The following is an 11,273-nucleotide window of genomic DNA, read 5'->3' as shown; positions in this document are numbered from 1 at the left end:
TTCTTCTTCTTCTTCTTCTTCTTCTTCTTCTTCTTCTTCTTCTTCTTCTTCTTCTTCTTCTTCTTCTTCTTCTTCTTCTTCTTCTTCTTCTTCTTCTTCATATGCATGAAATTAAAGTAATTGTTATGGTTTTAAAATACAGATCTGAGTTTTAGTAGGGGTGATACACAACACAAGCTATGATTCAGATACACTCAGAATGGCTTTCCACTGTGTTTTCAGGTTGTGTTCTCTCTGTGTGGTGGGAAGCGGCGTCCCTCCCACGCAGACGCGACAACATCTGTTTTTTAGTAACAGGTTTCTGCTCTTATGAAATGCAGAGGCATGTTGCGAAAAATCAGTGTGAAATGTTGAAATTGTCGGTGCGATGCTTGTTGGGCTTCTTACAAGTTACTGGCATTCAAACCTTTTACTTTAGCTCTGTTCCTTCCTGAACATGCCTAACAATTTCTCTTTTGCGTTTCCAGAGAATAGCTGCAATTAAGCAGTCCTTGGAGGCCCAAAACATCAGCTTCTTCTTGAGAGAAGGGCACTGGATCTTGGTGACCTTGGACAGCTCTGATTCAGGTACTGCCCACACTGGTTCTGACACTCGGTGGAGTCTTCTCGAGGGAGAACGTCCTCCTAATACCTAAAATGAGTTCGTATTCAGGCTGAATATGCATTCAGAATTCTGCCGCGGCAGCCGTTGCATTCGTACAGAATCCCATCAAAGAATGTTGAAAGTGTGGACAGTTTGTTAGGAATCAGCCTTTTCACTAAAATCCAGAATTGAGAAGATAGATTTTGAAAGCAGTCCACGTGTAAAAGTGAGGCAAATGCTTTGACTAGAAAGGTTCAGACCAGTGTTCCCTCTAAGCTGAGTTACTGTGAGCTAGCTCACAGTTTTCTAGCCTCCGGCTCACACGTTTTCGTCTTAGCTCAGGAAGGAGGGCTCCAGAGCTAACTAATTTATGCAGTAGCCAAATGGCTCGCTCACAACTTTAACGCCAGTAGCTCACAAGGTATAATTTTTGCTCACAAGACTCCGTAGCTTAGAGGGATCATTGGTTCAGACCCTGGTCCTAACCATATTATGAGGCAGGAAAATTCAGTCAAAGTGAAGAGAATCTTACTCCGAAAAATGTGCAAGTTGGCGTATCAGTCCCATTTACTTAATTGGAAGCAGAGAGCTCTTCTACTGCAAGGCAAACAACTTTGTTCCAGGATGTGGAGGGAGGGGAAGAAAGGGCTAGAGAACATAAGAGGAGCCGTGTCGGATCAGGCCACTGATCCATCCAGTCCAACAGTCAGTGTCATGCAGTGGCCAAAACCCAGGTGCCATCAGGAGGTTCACCAGTGGGCCCAGCACTCCAGAAGCCCTCCCGCCAATGCCCCCCAGGGACCAAGAATATAGAGCATCAGTGTCTGATCACTGCAAGATCATTGGATCTTACTACTTTGAATTCCATCAGTTATTTTGGAGCATGAAGTCCTGGAAGAAGTCAAGATCCCCAAGGACAGGACTTGGCCACAAAAACAATATTAATTGCAGTCTCTAAAAGTGTTTCTGAAGCCCATTTTTATTATGTGAACGGCAGATGGGATCTTTTGAATCCATTGCACTAGTAGAAGATTTTCCTTTGATAGAAGGAGAGGAATTTCACATTACCCTTTTTAACCCGTTTTGAAGCTGTTTTTGATCCATCGTGGAGTAAACCGGTATAGGGCTGCCATTTCACACATGGCTTTCCCCTTCCGGTAAAGAGCTGGATCTGAAGCGGTTTGCTATTTCAGACTGCACTGCTTTCCCCCCACTTTTTCCCTGCCGTTTTTTGCCCGTGTGGGCGATCTCCAGCTTTTTTTTTTTAACATTCGCATTAGGGCACTATAGCGCTATAGCACTATAACAAAACACTCCAGGCATTTCAATGGGGTTGATATAATGCTGTTGTGTTATAGCGTTATAGCTCTATAGCGCTATGACGCTATAAAGCGAACGTTCCAAAAAACAAAAAAAGCCGGAGATCGCCCACGTGGGCGAAAAATGGTGGGGAAAAGCACATCGGAACTGGGAGAGGAAACTGAAGACTACTTGGAAGCGGTTGACAGGTAAAACGCTTCAGCCCTGTTTCCTAAACGGGACAGAAGCGTTTGTGTCTGAAATTACAAATATATTCCGGTAGGGAACCGGTTCTAAAACGGTTCTGTCTGAAATTACAGACCAAAAACCATTTGGGAACCGTTCCTCTTCCGGATTATATCATCTGTCTGAAATTCCTCGGAGTCTTCCCCAATGCAAGAATCTTTTTGAGTTGTCTTCTTTCCAAGGGGAAGTCTTCTTCTGTTGGAAGAAAGGCTCTACTCTAGTAGAATGGGATGCAGCCCAATGTACGTTAGTGTGGGTTTTTAGCTATGGTTTAAATACTTCTGATAATGCTAGAAAAAGATTCACTTATTAAACTTAAAAGGCTTCAAACGTCATGCTTTTGTTCAGTATATCGGAACAGGTTTAGTTTATTATTATTACGGTCTTAAGACCATCATACAGAATAAACATAATATGTGAGGTTCAGTATGTCTGTTTCACCCACTAGCTGAAGACCCTAACAGTCTCACTGTTTTTAAACATATGGAGGTGGATGCCGTCTGGATACTCCTGCAGTCCGTATCGCAATGGTTTCCATGCCGCTAAATACCCTAACAATACCTGTCAGGTCCACCAAACCCTTTTGTCCCTCATGAGGTGCTTCGAATGAATGGGATAATCACTTTCCCCAAGTCATCAAATGCAAATAACTACACCTCTCCGTCTGTGTTCACTGATGCCCTGGTTTCCATTGGTCAGGAAGAAATATGTGTGCTAAGCGTGAGAAACAACCCAGGCCTTCCAAATGAAAGATGAAAAAAAGACGAATCTTACCATTGTGTACCTTCCATTTCAGATTCACAGGCTCTTGGAGGAGGCGGAGGATATTGGGTGATCGTAGCCCTTTTCGTGATCTCTCTAGTGGTTGTAGGCGCTATCGTTCTATACAAGTTTAAAAGGCAAGCAGTCTATTATTTCATGTGGTATGTACCGCGTATGTTGTCGATATGTTGTCTTATCTGGAATGCAGAGCTCTCTGGGGCATCTTGAAGGCTGCAGACCTTTATCTCCTTTTTTGAGAGATTTTGTATTTCCAGGAGAATGGTGTTGAGTTCCATCCATGTGAGAGAACTTGGAGAAGTAACGTTTCGACCTGCAGGCGAAGGACCTACATGGTGGTGTCCCCACAGCAGGGAAACAGAAAGTTTTTTCTTTGACGAACTCATGCCTAATTTACAGGGCTCCTGCATACGTTTTTCTATGTGTATATATATATATATGTGTGTGTGTATGTGTGTGTGTGTATATATATATATATACAGGGCTATTTTGGGGCAGGAACGCACAGGAACGGAGTTCCGGCTGGCTCCCGAGTTGGCCACGCCCAGCAGGAACTCATTAGCATAATAGGCCACACCCAACAGCATAAACTCATTCGCATATTAGGCCAGGCAGGGAACCCAGGCGTGTTTAGAATGCCTTCCTTTCCCTTGCCCATCTGCAAAAGCGGAGAGGCTTAGGGGAAGGGGGGGCATGTCTGTTCCGCTGTTCCGGTGCGCTTCTGCCCCAAAATAGCCATATATACACATACATATATATACATACATACATATATACACACACATATACATACATATACAGGGCTCTTTTTGTAGAAAAAGCCCAGCAGGAACTCATTAGCATAATAGGTCATACCCAACAACAGAAACTCATTAGCATATTAGGACACACCCCTGACAGCACAGCTCATTGGCATATTAGGCCACACCCCCATGTTACCAGAAGTGTGGTCATCCAGCCACACCCACCTTTTGCTTTTTTTGGTAGCAGGAACTCCTTTGCATGTTAGGCCACTCACCCCTAATGTAACCAATCCTAATGAGTTTCTGCTGTTGGGTGTGGCCTGTTATGCTAATGACTTCCTGCTGGGCGTGGCCAACTTGGGAGCCAGCCGGAACTCCATTCCTGTGCGTTCCTGCCCAAAAATAGCCCTGTACACACACACATACACACACATATATATACACAATGAAAAAGAGGTGCAGGAGCTCATTAACATAACTCATTAGCATAAATTATTTGCATATGCCACACACCCTGACATCACCAGAAGCGTGTCAGAAGGCAACACCCACCGCTCAGGCGCCACTGGAGTGTTTTGGATTGCTAGCTAGTGGGGGGCGGGACATGCAGATCTGTCCTCGCAGAGGAGGGAGAGCTTGTGCCTGAATAAAATCTGGTCTTAAAGGTTCCACTGGACGGTTTTGGACTGGGGGCCCGGGGGTGGGCTCTGCAACTTACCTGGCTGCGTCTTGCTCTGACTGAGGGCTGCTGGGAGCAGGAGGTGGGGCTTGTTGCATGTGCCCGCCCCCTGAACTCTTTACTGCTGGAGCTCCGCTCCTGTGCGTTCCTGCAGGAAATGACCCTTGCTAATTTATCATACATTTATGTATTTCACCTTATATCATTAAAAATATTACTTGCAAAAATAACAACTTTATACTTTATATTTTGGACATATAAAGTATAAAGTTATTTTTGCAAGCGATGTTTTTAATGATATAAGGCGAAATACATACATGTATGATAAATTAGGCATGAGTTTGTCAAAGAAGGAATTGAAAGATAAATCCCTCCCCCCACTGTATGTTTGTTATGTCTTTAAAAAATAAAAAATATTGGGGGGAAACAGAAAGGTTTTTTTTCACCCCCTCCCTGCCTTGAAGGTGTTCAGAGTAGGTGGGGTCATTGAGAAAGACCAGCAAAACCACCTCCCCCACTAGATCGGGTCCTTTGGGTGGAAAGACAGGGACCGAGCACTTCCCACACCAGTTCAGTTCTGCCGAGTGTTGGCAGAGAGCTGAATGATTTTACTCGGCTCCGTCAAAATGCTGTAGCGGAGTGGGACTTCTGCAGATGAGGACAAAACCGTTCCTGTGTCTGCCAAAAAGTCAGCATAGCAGAGTGCCTGCCCGGTGGTTCCCATAATAAATATCAGGGCTATTTTGGGGCAGGAACACACAGGAACGGAGTTCCGGCTGGCCCACGTTGGCCACCCCCAGCACGAACTCATTAGCATAATAGGCCACACCCAACAGCAGGAACTCATTAGGATTGGCTACATTAGGGGTGTGTGGCCTAACATGCAAAGGAGTCCCTGCTACAAAAAAAGGCCCTGGGTTTGGACAACAAACAAGGTAAACAGAATAAGAAGCAAAAGGTGGGTGTGGCTGGATGACCACACTTCTGGTAACATGGGGGTGCGGCCTAATATGCTAATGAGTGGTGCAGTCAGGGGGTGTGGCCTAATATGCCAATGAGTTTCTGCTGCTGGGTGTGGCCTATTATGCTAATGAGTTCCTGCAGGACTTTTTCTACAAAAAAAGCCCTGATAAATATCAGCACCCCTTAGTGGAGGCTGCTTAGTTGAGGCACTGATTTGATTTAGTAGTGATCTGTTCTTCATAACAATGTCAAACCAAGAAAGCAAAGCAAGTCTGTTCTTCTCCAAGTTCAATACAGAGTTTCCCTTCATGTGATCGTGCAATACCTGGCACTGGAAATGCAGACACCGCAGCTAGAGGAGCATGTTTCCTAATCCATTTATGCCCATAGACACTGTGCTCCCAAATGTAATAGCAGTGGAATAATGTCAAATCATTGTGATGTTTGGGGTGTTACCGTAAGGTCCAAATATATTTCTGGGATTTACTTACTGCTACCTCCCTGGCTTCAATGGCAGTGTTCCTTTTGAACAAATGATGCTCTGTGTGTTAAACCTCACTTAGCTCTCAGGACTGACTTAATTCTAATGTCTAGAATGAATTTTAATTGCTACCACTGATAATGGGATGGTCAGCCTTTAAACCATCGTATTATATTGCTCAGATATGTTGTTGCATGTGCTGGATATGGACTTAAAGCTGTAAGCCTTCCAAGGTAAAAGGTAAAGGTTTCCCTTGCTCGAAAGCCAGTCGAGTCCGACTCTAGGGTTGCGGTGCTCATCTCCGTTTCAAAGCCGAAGAGCCAGCGCTGTCTGAAGACGTTTCCATGGTCATGTGGCCGGCATGACTAAACACCAAGGCGCACGGAACACTGTTACCTTCCCACCGAAGCGGTACCTATTGATCTCCTTGCAATTTCTTGCTTTCGAACTGCTAGGTTGGCAGGAGCTGGAACTAGGAAAGTTTAAAAGGTACAATCCGTATTCATCCCAATCCATGGGTCACAAAAGGCCCACCACTGGTTTTCTTTGCCACTAGTAAGTTCCACAAAAACTGCAGAATTGTACAAGCATTCCCCACGGCCGCATCTGTATGCGCCTCTCTTTCCACTGAATCCTCCTCATAACTGAAATCCTGGACTCTCTAGGAAATTGCCAGGCAGAAACGTCTATGCTCAGATGCAGAACGAAAAAGAGCAGGAAATGACCAGCCCTGTGAACCGCAGGGAAGACACCCAAAATATCATCCAGGGGGAGGAGTTCATCGACGATGACCTAGACTGTCAGACACTAGGAAATGCAAGAGGTAAGTACTCTTCTCTTACCGACAGGTTCCTTTGCAGCTCTCAGAAGGTTTACTGGTACCCTACAGCATCATCTCCTGTATCACTGTGGCACCCACAAAATACTTTTACATAGCACATTTAGAATCAGTGCATGGGAAAAGTAAAGAGTAGTCAAGATATTGCTGGCAATGGAGGCTTTAAATCACAGTTTCTCAACCAGAGAGGTTTTGTCTGTCCATAACTGTGGAGTTTTTAAATGTTTTATTTTGTTTAATTAACTCATACCTTGGCGGAACGGTGGTTTGACTTTATTTACTCAACTGTTTAGGAATGCACACCCGGTGCGTCAACAGATCTGATACACAGAACTGCTTTCCTTTATTATGCTATGCTGATTCCAGATCTAGAACTATATGTAAAAGAGCAGGAAATGACCAGCCCTGTGAACCGCAGGGAAGACACCCAAAATATCATCCAGGGGGAGGAGTTCATCGACGATGACCTAGACTGTCAGACACTAGGAAATGCAAGAGGTAAGTACTCTTCTCTTATCGACAGGTTCCTTTGCAGCTCTCAGAAGGTTTACTGGTACCCTACAGCATCATCTCCTGTATCACTGTGGCCCCCACAAAATACTTTCACACAGCGCATTTAGAATCAGTGCATGGAAAAAGTAAAGAGTAGTAAAGAGTAAAGATATTGCTGGCAATGAAGACTTTAAACCACAGTTGCTCGACTAGAGAGGTTTTGTCTGTCCATAACTCTGGAGTTTTTAAATGTTTTATTTTGTTTAATTAACTCATACCTTGGCGGAACGGTGGTTCCTTGCTTCTGTTATCTTGAGCACTACGGTCTCTTGATTTGTTGACTTGTCTAAAGAATTAAAAATAATTACTATTGTTAGTTCAAAACCAAATGAACTTGTGCAGCAATATGTTGTTTTTGTATTGAATGTGGATTCAGACTTGGTGTTTTTTTTAACTCTACGCACTCCTGGCTTTATATAATTTTTTTCCTACAAGCCTGCTGTCATTTGATAAACCACAAGGAGACGGGCAGGCTCAAAAGTGAAGATACTGACGTCATCTCTGATGCAGTGTTCCCTCTAAGCTGAGTTAGTGTGAGCCAGCTCACAGTTTTTTAGCCTCCGGCTCACACATTTTTGTCTTAGCTCAGGAAGGAGGGCTCCAGAGCAAAGTAATGTATGCTGGAGCCAACTCACTCACTCACAACTTTAATGCCAGTAGTTCACGAAGTAGAATTTTTGCTCACAAGACTCCACAGCTTAGAGGGAACATTGCTCTGATGTATGATTTTATTAACGATGCGATGTCCATCAAATCAGCATTTCTTCGCCTTTGTAAAAGTGAGATGATCTGGACCCCGTTCAACAAACTGTGGGCACCGTCAGTCCCCTGTGGATGTGAGGGTGATCTGGCTGTGACATCCGTTGCCCCATCGACTGCAAGGGTTGATTCGGCTGCTCTGGCCGGCTAGGCGAGTGTCCCCTTCCTCCCTCTCTGCTCCATGCGTACCATTCTTCGGTCAAGGGCATATGATCCCTTGAGATATTGAGAGCCAGTTTGGTGTTGTGGTTAAGTGTGTGGACTCTAATCTGGGAGAACCGGGTTTGATTCCCCACTCCTCTGCTTGCAGCTGCTGGATGACCTTGGGCAAGCGGTAGTTCTCTCAGAGCCGTTCTTGAAAAAGAGCCGTTTCTGTCAGAGCTCTCTCAGCCCCACCTACCTCACAGGGTGTCTGTTGTGGGGAGGGGAAGGGAAAGGAGTTTGTAAGCCGCTCTGAGACACCTTTGAGTAGTGAAGGGCGGGGTATAAATCCAATCTCTTCTTCTTCTTCTTCTTCTTCTACCTCACAGGGTGTCTGTTGTGGGGAGGGGAAGGGAAAGGAGTTTGTAAGCCGCTCTGAGACACCTTTGGGTAGTGAAGGGCGGGGTGTAAATCCAATCTCTTCTCTTCTTCTCCTTTTTCTTTCAGAGCTGCTCTCTCAAGGGCAGTTCTCGAAAGAGCTTTCTTAGCCCCACCTACCTCACAGGGTGTCTGTTGTGGGGAAGAGAAGGGAAAGGGATTTGTAAGCCGCTCTAAGACACCTTTGGGTAGTGAAGGGCAGGGTATAAATCCAACCTCCTCCTCCTCTTCCTCCTCCTCCTCCTCCTCCTCCTCCTCCTCCTCTTCTTCTTCTTCTTCCAGCCCTTCATTGCAAAAGTGTGTGGCAAACATCTGCCTTTGGCTTCCTACCCTTATAGGATGAAAGCCACACTTGTGGGAAAATGTGCTCAGGCTAAATGAGAAAGCCGTCTGAATGGGGGGGGGCAGGGTTAGTTTTCGCTTGCTGAACGCAGGGAGACGGGCAGGCTGGAGAAAGTGGAAGAGCCACGAAAGGGACCCTTTGGTGCCTGTCCTTCTTGTAGTGACAGGTTTTCTGTTGTCCCCCTGGGGCCGTCTTTTCCTGCCAGGGATGTCTTCCAAATAAGAAGGGCACGAGAACTGCAAATCCTATCGTCGGCAGGAAATTTTAGCCATGGAAAACAGAGAATGTGTAAGTGAAAGAAGGATGGGTTCCAAAGGGTCCTCTCTTGTGCTTATCAAGCCTTCCTCGCTTCCATTATTCCCTCCATCTTCAAGAATTGGTAGCATTTTGTTGCTAGGAGGTCTGGTGAGCGGTGAAGTGGTGGAGAAAGGCCTGCTGGGTCAGACCAGGGGTCCATCTTAGTCCAGCATCCTGCCTCACACAGTGGCCAACCAGTTCCTCTGGAGGGCCAACAACAGGGCAGAGAGGCCAAGGCCTTCCCCTGAAAAGAACATCACAAGAGCCCTACTGGGTCAAACCAGTGGTCCATCTAGTCCAGCATCCTGTCTCGCACTGTGGCCGACCAGTTCCTCTGGAGGGCCAACAACAGTGCAGAGAGGCCGAGGCCTTCCCCTGAGGTTGCCTCCTGGCATTTTTGTGAGGAACAGGTTCAAACCAGGCGTAGCGGCATTGTGAGCCCACGCACTCCCAGTTCAAACGTTGCAGGCAGCCCTTTTTGCTTCACACAAAATTCCTTGGACGTATCATCAGAGCAGCTGCTGCCAAAATCACACCGGAATTTTGCTGTAGGTAAAATTTGTTGGGACGTTAGGAGCATGCTGAACCCGCTGAGAAACGTTATCTGTCCTCCTGTTTGTTTCCTTTGAAATTCCTTCTGTAACTTGGCCGAGCACTCCCCCACCACCACCCCCAACCTTTGCTTTATAGTGTCACTTTAGGGTACCTTCAGTGGAAACTTTTCTGATGGATCAGCCATAACGAAGGCAAGAAGGATCCAAACTGAACGGGCTGCTATCAGCTCAGTATTCTCTAAAAATATTACTCGAAGGCCAAGACAGAATTGGACGCTCTGGTCACGGTCGCTGGAAAGCGAGGACCTCCGTGATTTGTGATCTGCTGTGAATGAGGAAAGACAATTCAGGATCAGGATTTCCCACGCTCCTCCTCTCCCCAGAGTCATATGTAATGACCATCATCATTACTTCTGTTTTTGTCTGGCGACGCTCCAGTTAGTTTGCCTGCATCTGAGTCGTGCCATATAAGCATCTAAAACGGCAAGACACGGAGCAGATATAAACAGTTGTTTGTAACGTTTGTGTAGGCTGGTGGCCCAAGAAAAACGGCAGGAGGGGAACAGCTTGGAAATTCCACGCCCACCCTCCAAATCTCCCAGGATTCTAGAAGCTCTCAGGAGTTTGACATGATTGGCCCTACGCAGAGGGTCTGCCCTTTCTCTGGCTGTGGTGGGAGACCTCCCACTAGCAAACACGGCCACCACTCTGTCAGCCCGTGAGAGAAAAATAAATTCTAAAATCGCCATTGGTGCAATGGCAGGTCTGTCACTTTCGGGTTTTTCTCCGGACGTGATGTCGCACCATTGTGGTGACAGTGGCCTCTCTATGCCCCGCCCCCGCCGGTTGCTGGCCACAGTTAGCAAGTCACATCTTGTATTTGGTACTTTGTCCTGGCAGGGAATTTGTCAAGGTGTCAGGAAAACACCTGTGCTAGTAGAATGGATCCACAGGATCTTTGATTGTTTTTTTACTTGGTGCCGAGTGGTATATTTCCTGGCTTTTCCCTGACTTTCCCACTCACACAAGCTGCACACCCACTCTGGGTCTGTGTGTTCACACATGTGTGTTACGTGTTCAGTAAAAAGTAAAGGTAAAGGTTTCCCTTGCTCGAAAGCCAGTCGAATCTGACTCTAGGGGGCAGTGCTCATCTCCGTTTCTGTCAGATAGCTGCCATGTTTTGCTTGTTCCCGTCTCTGATCCTGGCTTGCTTGCTGCTCTGCCGCTTGCAGTAAACATTGCTAGGGAGACCGTGAGAGCCAGTACTGCCAGGCGGCATTATCTATCTGGCCTTGTGAAGGAGGGAGAGCTTGCGTTCCACCACTGGTGTGAATCTTTCGGCTCTCATGAGGCACTGTGACTCTCCCACTTATCATGTATCCTCCCGCCGGGAGAATTCCCCCGCGCGTGCTCGAATTTCATTTGCTTAGCCATTTGCCTCATCCTGCTATATGTAAGGATGTTTCCGCCCCATGGTCATTCCTAACCATAATCCTGTGGATAGGGTACCAGTTTTGTAATCTAATAAAGCATAACGCTTCCTCGGAAACGTGCGTGGAGATTTACTTACTGCTGAA

At 46.2% G+C, this 11,273-nt stretch overlaps 1 protein-coding gene across 1 annotated transcript in view; it reads left to right on the top strand.

Annotated features, from left to right (window-relative positions):
• The window catches only part of SORCS2 (sortilin-related VPS10 domain containing receptor 2), a gene marked incomplete at its 5' end in the record, with an annotated part of 92,216 nt that overhangs the window by 76,011 nt on the left and 4,932 nt on the right, over positions 1-11,273 (top strand). Inside the window, 4 exons of the mRNA XM_015406426.1 lie at positions 468-567; positions 2,925-3,027; positions 6,440-6,550; positions 9,246-9,250. Coding sequence (XP_015261912.1) covers positions 468-567; positions 2,925-3,027; positions 6,440-6,550; positions 9,246-9,250 — 319 coding nt within the window. The remainder of the gene's footprint in view (positions 1-467; positions 568-2,924; positions 3,028-6,439; positions 6,551-9,245; positions 9,251-11,273) is intronic.

Source organism: Gekko japonicus, unplaced genomic scaffold (assembly GCF_001447785.1).
Source record: "Gekko japonicus isolate JY-2015 unplaced genomic scaffold, Gekko_japonicus_V1.1 scaffold3279, whole genome shotgun sequence".
Lineage (NCBI taxonomy): Eukaryota > Metazoa > Chordata > Lepidosauria > Squamata > Gekkonidae > Gekko > Gekko japonicus.
The sequence above is the reverse complement of the archived record's forward strand: the minus strand, read 5'-3'. Positions and strand labels throughout refer to the sequence as shown.